Genomic DNA, 19,357 nt, shown 5'->3' on the forward strand with positions numbered 1-19,357 from the left:
TTATATTATTGTTGTGTTTTTGCTTTTCATCATTATGACTCTTATCGTTTCCGTTTTCATTAGGCCTATTTCAATTCAACTAGGCCTAGTAAATGCAATAACCTCACAATAAACCACAATGGAGTGTATAAAAGGCAAAATTGATAAAGTAAACGTGGTTTCATTTCGAAGAGCATTGCAGTGATTTAATTGTCGATAACCTTGTTTCCCTGCAGATTCATGAGAACACTTTCTGCATAGATGCATTAGGAAAAACACAATTAGACGACAGATAAGGGAGGAATAGTGCGGGTAGGAAATGTTCCATCTTACCAAATAAACCATTATTGGATATATTTTGATTGCCAGGCATTTTGCAACGCATTATCTGACTTTTACGTTATCGAGTCAAAAATTAGGCTATATAAATGTTTGACTACATGATTTTTTTGTAGCTATCCGCAGTGAGGTCATCAACATAAACAATTTATTTTCTGTACCAAAAATGTAGCCTAGATATTATAGGCCTAATAATATGTGAACACCTGCCTCAACCAAAGCCCTGCAGACACGAGGCCCTGACCAACATCAGTACTATTAGCGGTGTGACACTCAGAGGCAGGAAGAGATATTTCGCATTAGGCCGTATTTTGTGATTTCTAATTCAGCAGTCAATATAAAATGCTCTGCTGTTACAATAATGGTCAAAGTCTGAAATGGCTCACCAGGGAATTATGTCGAATAGCCTGTCCTATTGTTGAAAAACAAAACAAAACAAAGTCACCTCTTCACAAATACATTCTTTAAATGAAACATGAACATTCATCCTAATTTAGTAGCCTAATGGTACGTATAGTCTAAAACTTAAACCCAAACCAGTGAAATAACCGACCTAAAACCCCGTGGAAATAAACTATTCTTGTTTTTAAGTAAGGATAAATAATGTTACTCAAAACATCATTCCAGACGCGCAACCATGAAATTGCACCCTGCGACTCCCTCCATGTGAATATCAAAGCAGTTATATTCATTCCCATAATGACATTAATGTCATGTGTCGTGTCTCCCGCGTGTTTAAAAAAAAAAAAAAGGAAAAAAGTAACTATTTTTTTTCTCCTTGTAGCTTGACCTCCCATCTCTGGGGTGACCTCCCATCTCTCTCTGCATAACAGCCTAACGGTGGACCTGGTCTTCACATCTATGGAGCGACCTGGTCGGAGTGGCGTGTGTTGAGGACCGTGGGGCGGCATCATTTCTTTTACCCGGGTAAACCTTAAGGGGGCTTCTTAGCATTTGTTCAGTCTACAGTGAGTCTCTGGAAAACATCTGATTCATTTTCTAACCAACCCCAGATGCGGCAGTGTGTGTGAGAGAGAGAGAGTGTGTGTATGAGTGCGTGTGTGTGTGTCAGTGCATGAGAGAATTTGGGGAGAATATCTGAGTCGCGCCGCTGCTGCAAGGGGAAAGGAAGAACGTTTGGATTTTTTGATTCGATTTTTTTTTCTTTTAGGAATGAACGCAGATACGTGCGTTTCATATTGCGATATGACATCCATGGATTCATATTATAACACGTCCACGCCGCAAGGTAGGGATCACCAAGGGAACCCGTTTAGGACATTCCAGACGAATGACACCAAATACAGCCCCTCTTTCCTGCCCAGCAAAGGGCAATACGGTGACAAGTCTCGGAGTCCTTTCCAACAGGAGTGCCAGTCACTGGACGGCGGCGCCGAGGAGGGCACCTTCAACAAATACCATCTCTTCATGCAGAGACCGACTTGCAAAACTCCCCCCGAAGGCAGCAAACTGCACCCGGAGACCCTCAACGGTGCCCTCATGCCCTGCTACGGTGAGTCCTGGACGGGACGGGGGGAGTGTGTGTGCGAGGGGATCAGCATCCAGAACGGCTGGGGAAGGATAGAAATGAAAGAGAAATGTGTCGATCTTTAGAAGAGGCCAAGAGAGACAGTTGAGTTAGTGAGAGAACCAAGCATTATGCATTGTAAGGCTCCTACATGGCCACATTAGGCCAAATTAAATCGACACAAAAATGCCGAATAATGCGGAGCGCCAGTCTCTGATATATACTGTATATTTCGGTCTTTTTTCACGAGTTGGCCAAATATCACCAATAATGCCGTCGTTATTCTTGATTGAATATTTACTTCCACGGAATAACCTATGATGTCCATCACTTCCTGACATTGACTTGTGTAACTATACTTGAATCTTGGTCTCTATGGGATTGAACCGAGTTGTATTTTACAGGACAATCCACCACGTACACAATTGATACATTAATTATTGCACAATTTATCACCCATCAATAGCCCATAGCATTCATTTGCACTGAAACTGTCTCATCGAAAGATGTGTCGCAGTCCCAACTCTCTTTCTCATCAGACACACACACGCACACACGCACACACACACACACACACACACACACACACACACACACAAACACACACACACACACACACACACACACACACACACACACACACACACACACTCACACAACAACACGCACACACAACCACACACACACACGCACACGCACCCGCACACACACACACACACACACACACACACACACACACACACACACACACACACACACACACACACACACACACACACACACACACACACACACACACACAGACACACGCACACACACACACACACACACACACACACACACACACACACACACACACACACACGCGCGCGCGCACAGTCTAATTGGCAAATAGACTACTATTTGTGTAAATCAGTATATTATTATATTATTATTCCATATAAGAAAATAACGGAGTTAGACCGACAACGTTCTTACACCATAATGCGTGCCCTATTCTTAGGCCTTTCTTAGCGCGTAAATCAATGTAGCTTATGCCTTTCTGTCATAAAACCCATGATGACCAATTAACATTTGTTTTAACAAACAATTGGACCTATTTGAGCCTATGGTCCTATCGATCTTAATCGTGATATATAACGATGATTTAAATAATTCTGTCATTTTTGTCAATCTCGGTTATTCCAGAGTAGCCTATACTCCCATCATTCTGGCCAACAATCTTTAGTGCTTACACCTAGGCCGTCACTTTGTTTTTGAGTAGGCCATAGCTAAAATCAATAACTTTTCCTTGTATCACAGTTATGACAAATGAACTGACTGAAAGGCTAGAATGGTCTGAAGATGTTAGGAGGAAGAGCGTAAAACGCGCTGTTCAAGGAGCGACGGTGAGCGGACGAGGGTCCGAGGCCAGACCGTGTGTGAGAAGGGTCTAATAAAAGCAGAACATTGTTACATTGCAGTCTCTCTTTTCACCTTGAGGCTTTCAGGCCTAAACCACGGAGGCTCCGAGGCCTATAGGCCCACGAGAAATGCCCAAACCCTTACCTCAAACACTTTAATGTGCTTAACCCTTACCTCAAACACTTTAATGTGCTTTGACCGTAATGAGGCGTCAATCATACAGTCTACCCGCAACAGACGGATAATTATACTATATGTGAAATGTAATATATGATAGACACAGTAGCCTAGGTCATCAAAACAATTTGAAAAACTTATGAGAAAACAAAAAACATAACTACAAGCCTCTCTTAGTCTCCTCTAATTGGAATAATACAACAACACCGTTTGTTCTCGCTTCTCTGATGTTGTTGGGGAGACAGACGTGCATTTAACATGTTTAAAAGGGACTGCTGTTTTACAGATGTTGTTAGTCAGTTTGTGCTGGTGAACAAATGCGCGACCTTTACAAAGAATGCACCAATTCCATCATCCCAAATTACATTTCCTTTTATGAGACATGGGAGGTTTAAGGAGGTTTAAAGGGAAAGTTAAAAAGCCCGTTCATTGAACGTTGATTCAAAACAACGCTGAGAAAAGAAGGGAGCCAGATTGTGTCGCACTGAAGGCCTGTTAAATTAATGATACAAATATGACAATAAAAACAAAATGACAATATAACAATAACAGTGAATAACAAAAACAACAACAATAATAATAACAATAATAACAATTATGATATCCTTATAAAATACCTTGCCTGGTATTATTATTATTATTATTATTAATAATAATAATAATAATAATAATAATAATAATACAAATAGGGTCATCATATTATACACATAATCGCAGTGAACAGATCCAATTTGGGTAGTTGTTGACATTTGATCGATAGGCTTAACCTCATCCAAATTATCTTAATCTAGATAATCATATTTAGAAGTAATATAGCCATCACTAGGCTTTCCTGTAATCAAGGTTTAGGCCCTTGCCTTGTTATACACTAGGCCTATCTCATCAACGTTATATCACACACATTATGTCCTTGATTTTACAACTGCATCAGCACCTTGTACCTATTGTCTCATAATTTACACCGAAAGTTTAGAGAGAGAAACCGCGAGGAATATACCACTTGAATTATTGTATTATCCATTGTAATTAAGTAATTTAAATAATACAAATTACATTACAAATGAAAGCCTAACCAAATAATGAGAAGTTTCATGTCTTCACACTAAAATATAAAAAATGGAATTGCTGGCCTGTCTGTGGGCCTACATTGTGCGAACAAGGGCTAATACGTTTATTTGGAGATCATTATATCAAATAAATCGTGCAAAACGTCAAACAAGCGTGGAATTCAAATGACAAGCGTCGATGTGATGCAAGAAGCGAAAGGTCGCTCATAACTCTAGACAGGGGAACTATATTAGACAGGGGAACTAACAGCTATATTCCGGAAATAAGGACATTATGGTGCAGCTGCCAGCATCCCTGCATGCCAAAATTCACCCCATAAAGCGCAAGCTCAACTGCTTTCCCTTCACTCCAAACAATGGGAGTCAGATCTTTTTTATTTTGGGTTAAATCGTCATCAGACTTTAAGTATGTTTACTTCTCAAGGTGAGAGAGCCTTTACCTCCAGCAGGGCTGTGCACCCCTGCATTGAACTAAAAAATACTTGGCAAGTGCAATGACAGAGTCATTTAAACGCCATCATTAAATACAATATGTCTCCCTGGAGGAAAACTGTGCAATGTTATTATTTAAAATGTTGCAGCCAGATGAAGGCCTCATAGCTTCGGGGAGGATGGAGCTGGGACGAGGCCAAAGCCTCAGGCGTCAACAGGCCTGTGTTATCACGTGTGGTCCTCAATGGGGGACTTGTTGCACAACCTTAATGCATTATCCCCATCAACATAAGCACAAAAACTGCAGCCTTCAAAAAAAAAGGAAATGCTCTGAGGGGAACTTCTCCCAATGATATAACATATAAGTCATTACATGGAGATCACCGTCCTGGTATATTATGTGCCCATCCCTCTAAAATGCTTCACAAAACGGTTCAACAAAATACAACATGAATTGAACGGAATCTCAGAATTCAGAATTCAATCTCATAACTAGTTTGATTCAGTAAAGCTGCTTACAGCTGGGAAAAAGACACAAACTTAAAACATATGTTTGTAAGAAAACTGTCCAATCAATCAATCTCACACATTCTATTATTGTTAAATGTTTGGCACTGAAGGTATCCCCATGTTCACACCTTACTTGGAACACATCCAAATGAGAACAATACCCCCCCTTCCCATGAATGTTATTTTTTATTTTAATGTGGTCAATAATCTGGTTTCTTTCTCAACATCAAGTGCTGTTATGCGTATGTGTTATATACTACTGTGCCTCTAAGTGGCTGTGCTTGCTTTGTAATGCAGACTTTCTTGTTGACATGGCACTATAGGAGATGAAAATATGCATGTGTTTTTGTTTCTGTGAGTCAAACTCTGTGGTAATTTCTATGTTGCTCATTTGAAATACCAGTGGTGTGAGTGTGTGTGTATATGTGTATATGTGTATATGTGTGTGTGTGTGTGTGTGTGTGTGTGTGTGTGTGTGTGTGTGTGTGTGTGTGTGTTAACAACAACCCCTGTCAAACCTAACATAACGGGTCATACTTCACTGTTTTAAGGGATAACATCTTGTTTTGGGGGAGATTAGGAAGGGGACATCCAGTACGTACTTGTAACAGAATGAATTGTTTTGAACCTATAAAACAATAAACCATTATCTCTCCTTCAGTTCTGACCGTACCAAATCAACCATATTACTCAAGTTCTACCTTGAGCATCACAGACAGAGGCTAAGGCTAACTGGTTCCAAAGCGAGTGCTCTCCATGCATGTTGCTCCAGTACAATACCAGCACTTCGAGGCCCCTCAGGCTGTGTTGCATGCAGCAAAGGGCAGAGGAGGTTGTGAGCGATGGAAACCTCTACCTGACCACAGCAATGAATGAAATCAAACCACTGGAACTGATCGAGTGCTTAGGAGCCTGCAGGAATGCAGTACAGCACTACAGGAGAGCTCCCCATTAATCTGATGCAGATGTGCATTACTGGCTCCTATGGTTATTATTCATACTCCCCAAACACAAGCCCCCCAAAGCCACAGAGAGTCCCTGAGATGACAAAGAGGGGACTGGTTTACGTAACCCCGTCTCACTAATGCACTGGGTAAATAGACGACCAGTCAGGAACGGGTATCGAGTTAGAAAGGCGATTTGAGCGATCGAGAGAAACCGTGTGTGTTGTTTTTTTGCAGGGGGGGGGGATGTTTGCAAGTGTTTACATACATACACGCTTGCATCATAGGCCTCCAAAGTGCGCTTGTATAGTAATTGCCATACTTGGGAATGTTCTCCATTTGTCAGATGTGACAGTAATGGATTAAAAAACGCTACGATACAAGACTACCCAGATCTCCCTCTCTCTCCCGTTGTTTAGCCCTCTCTCTCCCCGCAAAATGTCTCCCGTGGCACGTTAGGATAGTTGTGAATCCTTGTGAGACGTATATGTGGGAGAGACTCGGGGCTAAGTGGGGAACATCTGGGGAACAGAGACCTGACTCCTCATGACATGACATGAGCCTCACTCCACATTAGGGGCCCCGGGGTGGCTGATACACAGGCCACGGCGCCCTGTCAGTAGTGTTACCAGACCAACTAGGCCTGTCAGTAGTGTTACCAGACCAACTAGGCCTGTCAGTAGTGTTACCAGACCAACTAGGCCTGTCAGTAGTGTTACCAGACCAACTAGGCCTGTCAGTAGTGTTACCAGACCAACTAGGCCTGTCAGTAGTGTTACCAGACCAACTAGGCCTGTCAGTAGTGTTACCAGACCAACTAGGCCTGTCAGTAGTGTTACCAGACCAACTAGGCCTGTCAGTAGTGTTACCAGACCTGTCAGTAGTGTTACCAGACCAACTAGGCCTGTCAGTAGTGTTACCAGACCAACTAGCCCTGTCAGTAGTGTTACCAGACCTGTCAGTAGTGTTACCAGACCAACTAGCCCTGTCAGTAGTGTTACCAGACCAACTAGCCCTGTCAGTAGTGTTACCAGACCAACTAGCCCTGTCAGTAGTGTTACCAGACCAACCTGTCAGTAGTGTTACCAGACCAACCTGTCAGTAGTGTTACCAGACCAACTAGCCCTGTCAGTAGTGTTACCAGACCAAACTAGGCCTGTCAGTAGTGTTACCAGACCAACCTGTCAGTAGCGTTACCAGGCCAACTAGCCCTGTCAGTAGTGTTACCAGACCAAACTAGGCCTGTCAGTAGTGTTACCAGACCAACCTGTCAGTAGTGTTACCAGACCAACTAGACCTGTCAGTAGTGTTACCAGACCAACCTGTCAGTAGTGTTACCAGACCAACCTGTCAGTAGTGTTACCAGACCAACTAGCCCTGTCAGTAGTGTTACCAGACCAAACTAGGCCTGTCAGTAGTGTTACCAGACCAACCTGTCAGTAGCGTTACCAGGCCAACTAGCCCTGTCAGTAGTGTTACCAGACCAACCTGTCAGTAGTGTTACCAGACCAACCTGTCAGTAGTGTTACCAGACCTGTCAGTAGTATTACCAGACCTGTCAGTAGTGTTACCAGACCTGTCAGTAGTGTTACCAGACCAACTAGTCAGTCTACAGAGGCACACTGTAAGTCACTGAGGGCCGGTTTCACAGACAAGGCTTAAGCCTGCCTGGTCCTGGACTAAATCACACTTTCAATGTCAAATCTCCATTGAAGATGTTTTTTAGTCTAGGATTGGGCTTAAGCCTTGTCTGTGAAACCGGCACTGAGAGGATTTGTCTAGGTTTGAATAGTACACCAATGATAAAACATATTCCATGTCCGTGTTGGTTCGTTTATTTATTCATCCTTCATGTATCCAGGGAAACACACACAGTGACCAAGGTTTTTTTTTCCGGGTTGCGCCCTGTCCACATATAAATGCAATTACAAAACAACACATTGAATATAGAACACAGTGACATACTAACTAAAACAAGAGCATGTCTGTGTGAGTGGGTCCCTAACCAAGAACTTAAAAGGACTGTGTGACAGACCAAGTGTTTTAACTTCAGTAGCCTACCCGGAAGATCTTTCCAAAATCATCTTAATGTTAAGTGATCAGACTCACCATAAATAGATATTTTACACACAACTGTAAAAAGACGCTCGGAGAGGATATTGCATATTTTGTCATAGATTAAATGTTTTTCGCAGCATGCAAGGAGAATAAAAAAAAATCTTGGCTTGGTTTTAAAGACATCCTGTCAAAATGGAATAGTGTAAGTATGTGTTAAAAGACTTAGGGAAGTGAAGTCACAGGATATGCCTGTCCTGATGACTAACATATTGTGTGATACCGCGTATGAGTAAGTGTCTGTGTGAATATGCCAGTATATGTTTATGCCAATAACGTACAAAAGAAACAGACTAACCTTCGACACAGACCGTACAGTAATGAGTGTGCATGGTATTCATGTGTTTATGTGTTAACTCAGCTTGTGTTTGTGAACTGTAACCTGAAGACGCTGAGAGGCTGAAGCACCAACCCATGTCTGTGTGTAGTGTCTGGGCTATGTAGCCACTGATTGGCTGTAAACGGTGGTATGGAAGTCAGGAAGAGGCTTTGCTTTGATATGCTACCCTATACTATGTAACACAAGTTGAGTAGAAAGCTTGTTTCCCCACAAACTCATCCTTCCTCCTCTATTGTTCAACAACAACAACAACAACAAAATCTTTCTCATCTACAGTTTCCTTCTCCATCTCGTGCTGTTTGCCAGTACTCCCTCCTGGGGACACAGAGAGAGAGAGAGAGAGAGAGAGAGAGAGAGAGAGAGAGAGAGAGAGAAAAAGAGAGAGAGAGAAAAAGAGAGAGAGAGAGATATGGGGGGGAGGGAAGAAAGATTGAGAGAGGGAGGGAGTGAGCAAGAGAGAGGGGGAGAGAGAAATATATATAGAGAGAAAGAGAGAGAGCGCGCGCTTTGGCCTCTACTTCCTGCCATCTCTGTTCCAGGGGGAGATACGATCCCTCCCCGCCCACCCGAGGTCTCAGAGCAGGGCCAAAAAACGAAAAACGAAATGATTTGGAAATTCTAACCAGGTGGCAAGCATTTTGATCTCTGACTTTCGGTGTTAACGCTGGCGCTCTCAGTCGGAATCTTTGCTTTCCTTCCCTTTACTCTCCCTGGTTCTTGAATCTTTTCTTTCCTTCCCATTCCTCTCCCTGGTTCTTGTCGGTGAACTGCGGGGTTGATCCAAGCATTCATAAGCGCTTATACACAGAGCCCCCTTGCACAAACCAGACTGCTCATCCATTGCCCAAAATAGCAGCCGAACACCCTGAGAGCCATTAGCAGATAATTGATTATTATAATTGATTGTCTCGCCATGCCTAATCCAAAATGTCCATTACCCAACAGAGATGTCAATGACGTTTGTCTGTCAATAATTATTGGGCTGAACTGAAACAACAAGGTTCTGTGTCTCCAGAGATGGACATGAAGACATGACATAACTCAAGCAGCAGCCAGTTGGAAAACCCATAGCTTTCCTGTTCACCGAAATCCAATAAATCATTCTCATCTTTGTTTTTGTCTGAAGGGATAGATAACAATAACATGTGTAACTCCTGTCACATATCACAGAGATGTCAGAGACGTAGATCACTGGAAGACCACGTTGGAAACAAACCTTCAGGCTTTGCTGTATTATTTGATCCTCAATAATAATTTTTCATGTATGTACCGATGTCTCCAACTGGAGCAGTTGACTACTTTCACTTTATCAAACCAAATCAATTAATCAATCAATCAATCAATGCAACATGATTACGTCTTCTTCGGTGGTGTTGAACTACAACACTTCAACAACTCCAACAACCCTCACCAGGTACAGTACAGTCTTGACAGCGGTGAGGTCATAAGAGTGGCGATTTATCTGGAGCTGAGGTTGAACAGAACCGTTCTCATAGTTTCCCACGGAATCTGCATTCCTGTGCAAGCCACTGGCATTGATCTCTCCTCAGGAACATCTGGGAGCCTCCCTTCCCTCACAGTGAACAACACTGAACCTGAACACCCCAGAACTGAGCTGAGGAGCTGGGGTCTCCACATACAGTACCTGCTTATGGGGCAGCAAACCAGTGGAGGCCGGTGGAGGTGGAGGTGGAGGTGGAAATCGGAGGACGGGCCTCATTGTAACGCATGGGATGGAATGAGAAATCAGAGGAGCATTCCTCATTCCATTGCAGGCATTTACAATGAGGCCTGTCCCCGTTTTCTGGCTCCACCAGCCTCCTCTGTGTTGTAGAAAAGGTGCCGAAACAATAGCTGCTGCTCATTATAGAGTGGAGCCCTGACAGTTAGCAGTGTACAGAGGTGACTGACTAACTGAGGCCGGTCAGTCGGACCTGGTTCTGGTTCGTTTAGCCCCATGAGGAGCCGCAGGAAGGAGAAAGGTCTTGTTTGTTGTCTTACGGCACCACGCGTAGCCGCTCGCTATCAAACAGTGAGATTTTTGAAAACATAATTTTTTTAGACCTCTCTTTTTTTAAAAGAGTCTCCTTTTCTGTCTTGAGTGTTTGATCATTAACCCTTCCCCAGGTTACTAATTTATAGTGTTCCTTTTATATGCCTTTAGTTGACCCTTCCCATCCCGTTCCATAAAAGCCCTGGTGTTTTACAACCAGTTAAATTACACTTTGATGTTTTTTTCGGTTCTCAACAGCGATTAAATGGCCGACCCTAGTAAACGTCTGACCCTCGCTAACTGGTGAGGTCTGCTGGTTATCACAGATGGAACCTTTGAAAAATACGATATTAGTGTACTAAAATTCTGTGTGTGAGTGAAGAATACTTTGAGGAAGAACTACAGTACGGAAGAGAGTCAAAGAGCTTGACACTTTTCTGTCTACCCCAAACAATTGGAGCCAGCCGATGCACTGGAATCTTGGCTCCCAATAGATAGAGATAAGTGAACTGGCTCTGTTCTGCAGCACAGCGTGGAGCAGAAGAGACAGCTCAGCAGGCAGGAGACACTGGGAGATGTTTGTGTTTGTGGGTGAGGGTTTGGAGAGCTTACTGGGTGGAACTCAGGGCTAGAGGGCTGGGAGAAACACTGACAACATGTTGATTGATTGGGTTTTCTGTTTGGAACAATGGCACCAAAAAATGTTTAAAAACAAACAAAAACAAACAAACTTACCCTAAACCCTTACTGGGGAGTATGATGAATCAACCTGGTGTTAAGCTCACTACTTCCATATAGTCATGTCCAGGCTCATCTCAAAACATCGTAAACCAAAATGAGACCACAGAGATTGTGAACACACACACACACACACACACACAGTCAAACACACACACACACACACACACACACACACACACACACACACAGTCAAACACACACACACACACACACAGTCAAACACACACACACACACACACACACACACCTACACACAAACGCAGTCAAACACACACACACACACACACACACACACACGCAGTCAAACACACACACACACACACACACACACACAGTCAAACACACACACACACACACACAGTCAAACACACACACACACACACACACACACACACACACACACACACACACATACACACACACACACACACACACACACACACACACCTAGATCAGGTAGAACTCACAACATCTCTGGCTTTTGTCCACATTTTCCCCTGTGTGTGGCTGTACCCTCTTGCCCACAGGGCCAATCAGAGTATGTGCCTTGCCCAAGGGCAAAGATGCAGCCAGAAGAGAGGGAATGCCAGGCAGCAACTTCTGGTTGACCTGTCCCCCCTTCTTAACCATACGGGCCATACTTCTCTCCTGGGGAAGAAGGAACATATTACACTGGGCTCCAGAATAAGAGGCCCGGGCAGCGGGGGGGGGGGGAGATGATGTCAGAACATCTGCCCGAACAGAAGAGTGTGAGGGGGTCCGACAGGTGGGCCCGCAGTGATATGAGGTCATGACCTCCAGCTGGGAGAGCTGTGCTGTCCTATTAACATCCCAGAGAGGCTGGCTGATCGGAGCCAGGGTGCAGCAGACCAGGGGAGGGGTGGCGTAAGCAGAGGGATGACTATTGACATCTCAATGTGGGACAAGTTAGCCGTAGGCCCGCTAATCCATGAAAACAAACACGCATGTAGTGTAGCTAGCAGACCGGCCACCGCCTAGCCCTCTCTGTCACTGCTGAGCCATGCCGTCATCTCACCAACCCCGAATAACTCTTTCCCACTGAGGCTCAGCGAGACTAGACCTCCACCCAAGAATGTCATCAGGGGGCATCTACTACTCTGCCTTTCAAAGCTCTTGGGTGCCTGAGAGTCTGGTAGGAGGCCCTCTGTGGGCCCTTTCTGAGGTAAACATCGGTGACACAGCAAGGAAAATAAGTGCCTCAACTCCAATTTGTTGAACATGGCAAGCTCGGGGCTCACGCTCACGCAACATCTAGAAGGAGAAGGAATAATTCTGAAAAAACATAGTTACCGTAAGTAACTTAGATGTCAGTTCAGATGGGGAAAACGTGATGCCCTTGAACCCCTCTCCGTTCCTGTCAGAGGCTGGGTCTCACACACACACACACACACACACACACACACACACACACACACACACACACACACGCTGACAGAGCACTCTATTCTGCCATACCGACAACCAGTATCCTTTGGTTTATTTATTCACACAGCTGTTTGTTTATTGAAGGAGAAGGCTGTGCATTATTCATCTGCTAAAAGTAAAAAGAAAACATATTCTAACAGGAACAGAGCAAGGCTTGTCACAAAATGGAGGTTCTTATTGAAAGTGGAGGTGACAAACACAATGTTGTTTACATCTGAGAGGCGGGGTACTGGCGTAGTGTGGCTGGCCTTGATAAACAAGGCTGACCATACATGGTTCACCAGGCCTGAGCAGGCTTTGTTTGGGTCATATTTCAGATGGCGTGATTGAGACATTTTAGCGGAGTGCAGAACTGACTCGGGGGGTGGGGGGGGGGTGGATGGGGGCTTTAGGGGACGTGTCACAGGTTACACCAGTGTGTTGTGACATATCCTTCAAACCTTCAAAAGAAAAAAAATATCCTTTGAACCTTGAGATGTAGAGATACAAGACCTTTGAACGTGGAAAAACATTAGCGATGGATGATGGAAGCTAAAGTAATTGTCATTATGTAACATGTATAAATGAGTAAAGAGACTAGCTTGTTAGAGGTAGAGTTGTTCAAGGGCTACACATCATAACGTATGTGGCCACCACAACAATATATGACCACAGATATTGTTCAGAAGAAGATCACAACACAAATACTGCTGGCCGACATATACAATACATTCAAACTACATGATTACTTCAGTAAAAAAATACAACAATATCATTTATACATTTCACACACAACTCCACTAGCCTATATCCCCATCATGTTGAATATCATGGACCTTACGATGTCATGTTGTCATAATTGTTCATGTTGAAGGGTGGGGGAATAGGGATGGGGATGGGGGTAGAGGGATAGTTGACAATCAAAATGTATTCGGCAAACTGTTGTATTGTCTATAACTTGACGATGTTGTAGTAATAATAAATTAAAAAATATGATAATATATAAAATAAATGCTAATGTCTAACGTCCCTCTCTCTGCTATTTCCCCCTCTCACAGCCAAAGACAACGGTGGGCTGACAGAGTCGGAGCTGCCCCCCAACGCTGACGGACCCGGCATGGACGGCAGCTACCTGAGCCTGAAGGAGCCGGGGCCCAAGGGCCCGTCGGAGCGGCCCGGCTCCGACCTCTCCAGCCCCATGGACAAGAGCGACATGGAGAGCAACAAGGGCAAGAAGAGACGCAACCGCACCACCTTCACCAGCTACCAGCTGGAGGAGCTGGAGAAGGTGTTCCAGAAGACGCACTACCCCGACGTCTACGCCCGCGAGCAGCTGGCGCTCAGGACCGACCTGACGGAGGCCCGCGTACAGGTGAGTCACCTGACCTCACACCTGGCTCAGGGACAGGGGGAAAGGAAGCAATTGACCTTGAGAGGAAGGGGGTTGTGGACTCATTTAGCACTGGTACAGGGTTGTGGCACGAGGCGAAGCCGAGTAGGAAAACCCTGTACAGTGGTAAATGAGTCCACAACCCCCGCCCTCCAATGGTAAATTGCTTTTCTACAACAGCCACCACATAATATAAAAAATAAACACACAGTTGTAACATTAAATTCAGTTATTTACAGTCACTAATCGTTTCAGAATACATATATCCTTCCGCCACAGAATATAGTCCCATAAACAAGATCCACGATTGCATTGTAGGTCAGCACAGGTGTTCTTAATCAGATTGATTGGGAGGCGCATTGATATTGGAAATGCGCTCTGAACTGTGGGTTGTTGGGGGTATTTACCACTGTTGCTAGCCAATCAGAATCCAGTATCCAAACATGCTGTTGTAGAACTATCAATAGATCACTAGAACAGTCTGTCTAGATACATCTAGGAGATACAAAAGCGTGAAGACTCCATCTGCATGTAGGCTACATATTCACTGGGGGGATCTGACAGAGAAGGGACGTGAGGGAGGAGAGCCTGGCGTGTCGACAGAGCTTCGTTCTGAACGGGGCAGACAGCAAGGCCTATTGTTCTGCTTCTCTTCCTCAGAACTGCCAGTTTCACATAGGGGTGGGGTGGGAGCGGCCATGGGGGAATACACTGCCCTTAGTTCTAGAACACGCAGCCTCCGCTACAAGGTCAGAGGTCAAGGGTTTTTCCCCAAAACGACCACGTTCAAACCATCAAACCACCGCACGGCATTTTAAAAGAAAAGAAGAAGAAGAAGAAGAAGAAGAAAAAAAAAAAGTGGAACAATTTTTAAGTCATCATAAAATCTATTTGGCAGGGGGAGGGGGGGGGGGGGGGGAGTAAAAAAACACTTTGAGATGCCACTTTCAATTTCCAAGCGTGGGCCGAGACATAGTCAGGGACGGTAGAACCCAGTCTGGTCTTCATACGGAGGTACAGTCAAACAACGGCATTCATTTGGTATCCAAACAGAACCATCCAACGCCGCCAGATGAATCTAATTAACGGGCCCTGACATTCTGACAGGCACACAGCACACTCTGTTGAGTCACTGTGTGGGTTGGGCCCGTCTTTTCTAAAATACCTTAAGTACACACGCAATCAAGACTAAAGCCCTCAATTTCGTCCGAGGGGGGACCATCAAGACAAAGTCCAGGAACATTCTCTCTCTGCATTCTCTCTATAGTATATCATTATACTTTATTATATCATGCGGTCTATGGTGCAACATGCCATGGCATGGGACCCCGTTTCATCTCAGGGGGCAACAAAACCAGTTGACATCCAAACGACGTCGACATTTCCTGCCAAACCCAACAAAACGCCACCGTCAAGGTCTTTCACTTCCAATTGATTGCTTCCATGAAACATCGACTCTACGTCTAGTCTTAGTTCTCTATAATCACATCAGTACGTCCGACTGCCTCTCGGTTTTTATTCAGTTTATTCAGTACACAATTAGTCCCCTGCCTCAGACTTGAACTTCACCACTGACTGGGTGAAAGGGGGGGGGGGGGAAGGAGGGTGTGTCTGAGTGATTGCAAAGGCAGTCTATCAATCGCCATGGGCCAGGATGACAGGGATGATGTGAGTCGACGAGACTTCAAAGCTGCGTTTGGAGGCTGTGCTCTCTGCCCTCCCCTCTCTCTCTCACTCTCCCTCCCTCCTTCCCTCCCCCCCCCCCCCCTCTCCCTCTCTGCCTCCTGGCTCCGGCGCATAAATAAAGCTCTTTAATGGCTCTGTAAGCTGCCTTTTGCTGTCAACGTCTTTAGCAATTACTGCATCACTGCCCAGCACTTTGAGCCCAGAGATCTCTCTGCCGGCATCGAACCACCTTCTCTGCAGATGTCAGCTGTATAAAATAAACAGGCACGGTAAATGGTTGCAGTCGGTTGATAAGACGTTTCGTCTCTCACGGTGAGAACTGGGTTAATATCCACGTAATATTCCGGCATCCATATCAGCTGTGTTGAGTTGTCTCACAAACCCGCGCTTGCGCGCACACACACACACACACACACACACACACACACACACACACACACACACACACACACACACACACACACTATAACACTAAAGGTATGCTGCTTGTACATGTGTATAACCTGTTCATCATTCTTACACAGCAGACAGTCCCATGAGACTAGACTCTTCATACAGACAGCTGGTTCTGTTATCTTAGTACCGGTCCCTCTTCTCTTCTCTGGAGGGTCTGCTCAGGGTATTCTGGGTTTGGGAATAGGAGACATGGAGCAGTGAAGGACACGTCTGACTTCATAATGTTCCCTGAATGAGCTCTCCTCTAAACTATTTGGCCTGTGTGTTTTTCCCCGCTGCCGTTCAAAGGCAACTCCAGAGAGAGCATAACCTCGGAGTAACATGACACAATATGTACCCTACCAGAATCGAAGAGAGAGAGGGGGGGACATACAGTACTGGATGTGTGTTAGCACGGGTTTGTGTGTTTGTGTCTCTGTGTGTGTGTGTGTACTGTACTGTGTGTGTACTGTGTGTGTACTGAGTGTGTATGCGCGTGCGTCTGTGAGTGTGTGTACTGTATGTGTGTACTGTGTGTGTAATGAGTGTGTATGCGTGTGTGTACTGAGTGTGTATGTGTGTGTGTACTGTGTGTGTACTGAGTGTGTACTGAGTGTGTATGTGTGTGTGTACTGAGTGTGTAGGTGTGTGAATCACGTCAGCCGCTTGCATGTGTTTAAGGACGAGTGTGCCTCCATGTTTAGAGTTTGTTATGTTTGTGTTTTTGAGATTTAAAATATGTTAATCAAAGTGGGAGGGTTGAATTCGGCGTGTGTGTGTGTGTCTGTGTGTGTGTGTGTGTGTGTGTGTGGGGTTGGTGTGTGTAGTTGGTCCACTGCTCTAGTCTGCGAGCCTCTGAAAGGTCAGGGGGGTTAGCTGCGGAAAGCCAAGGGCTTAGGCGTCAGGAAATTAAACATGAAATGAAAACAAGCCCCAGTTTGAACATTCTCCCATCTCACTTTCCAATATCCCCACTTCCCCTCGGTGACTTAAAAGGGAGGAGAGAGAGAGACGGAGAGAGAGTTGGGGGAAGAGAGAGGAGGGGAGAACTTAGAGGGGGAGGCAGGACTTGAATGAGGGCGTGAGGCGGAGCAGTGTTATAGAGAGAGGGGGGCGGGGGGGGGGGGGGGGGGGAGAGAGGGGAAGATATCAATTCAATCTCTTTCTTTTGTTTGACATTGTTGATTTTCTGTGCTGTACCACTACAAAAGTATTTTTAGTTGTTTTCCTTTTTCGTCCTATTGCTTTTTTTGTACTATAAAAGTATTGATGTTACTCTTGAACAACCTTTATATAGGCTTCCATTTCATCTACGTCCACGACGGTCTGAGAAACGTTCACACACCTCAGCTCGCTCCAGGTCCTCCGAGTGAAAAAATAAACTTCGAAAAGCACACTGGCTTGGCTTTCTTGCCGTGTCACATTCATGTGGAAAGATAACGTTTCGTTCAACAGACCTTCACCAGGGTCTACTTCCCTGACAACTTATCACAACATTCAGGAGAAGACTACAGATAGATTCCTCACTTGTCAATCATCTACCCAGGCCTTCCTAGTGGGGATTCCCATGAGAGAACTGAACAGTGATGTTTTGAACGATGACGACTCAAAATAACTGTAGGGGGGGAGAGCTGATGTACTTTTAACACAGCCGTGACCAAAGCCCACTGGGGAGGAAAGCAACGACGGATAAGCCTTTCTAAACATATGATACAACTCAAAGTGCGAACCCCCCCCACCCAGACACACACACACACACACACACACACACACACACGCATACACACATGTGAATATACACACAAAGCCATGCTAATACACACACACACACACACACGCTAATACACACACAAACCCATGCTAACACACACACACACACACACATACACACATGTGAATACACACACAAACCCATGCTAACACAGACACACACACACACACACACACAGAGTACTGTATGTCCCCCCCTCCTTCACCTTGACCATCAGAGTTGAGCGAGAGGCAGCGTGGCGATCAGGTTACATGTGTTCAGGGCTGAGCCATCCTCACATCCCTCCAGCTGACTCCTGGAATGCCTGACTCCGGCCCAGACTCACAAGAAACCTCAGTCTCCATTTACGTCAATCTCGCCCTCTCCTGAAGTGCCATGTGAGCGTCATTGATCACGGCTAAAATGTCTTCCAGCGGCCATATAAGGGCCTTTCTTCAGAAAGGTGGCTGGATCCGTCCGTGTCAGCGATGATGACGTGGGTTCAGTGTGTTTTTTGGCCTTTCTAGCTTTATCTCATTGGAGAACTATCCTCTCGAATTCCATTGACGACTCAATACTGGATTACAACACCCATCCTGCTGCACCCGCCGCCAATTCCTCTCCCAAGGGTCCTATAGCATGTCTGTGCGCCATTACAGTTTTAATTATGAGAGTGTGTGTGTGTGTGTGTGTGCATCTGTGTGAGTGCGCGCATGCATGAATCTGTGTGTGTGTATGTGTGAGCATGTATGTGTGTGTGTGTGTGCTCGTGAGTGCCTCTGTGTGTGTGTGTGTGCACATGCATGCATCTGTGCGTGTGCACATGCATGCATCTGTGTGTGTGTGTGTGTGTGAGTGCCTCTGTGTGTGTGTGTGTGTGTGTGTGTTTGTGTGCGTGTGTGCACATGCATGCATGCATCTGTGTGTGTGTGTGTGTGTGTGTGTGTGTGTGTGTGTGTGTGTTTGTGTATGCAGGATGGGAGAGGGAAAATTGCACGTAAGGGACTGTGAAAACCACAAAGTGATTAGGTTGGGACTCATCCCACAATCCAAGTTCAAACCTCCGTGTCGACACCAGATTGCCTTCCCACTTGGAAGACGG

The 19,357-nt window shown here is 45.1% G+C and overlaps 1 protein-coding gene across 1 annotated transcript in view; it reads left to right on the plus strand.

Moving 5' to 3' along the window:
* Positions 1 to 1,491: 1,491 nt before the first annotated feature.
* The window catches only part of alx4b (ALX homeobox 4b), a gene marked incomplete at both ends in the record, with an annotated part of 21,752 nt that continues 3,886 nt past the window's right edge, over positions 1,492 to 19,357 (plus strand). Inside the window, 1 exon segment of the mRNA XM_080544930.1 lies at positions 1,492 to 1,831. Within this exon segment, the coding sequence (XP_080401056.1) occupies positions 1,492 to 1,831 (340 nt within the window).

The sequence above is a fragment of the Nansenia antarctica genome (assembly GCF_963989245.1).
Source record: "Nansenia antarctica genome assembly, chromosome: 14".
Taxonomy (NCBI): domain Eukaryota; kingdom Metazoa; phylum Chordata; class Actinopteri; order Argentiniformes; family Microstomatidae; genus Nansenia; species Nansenia antarctica.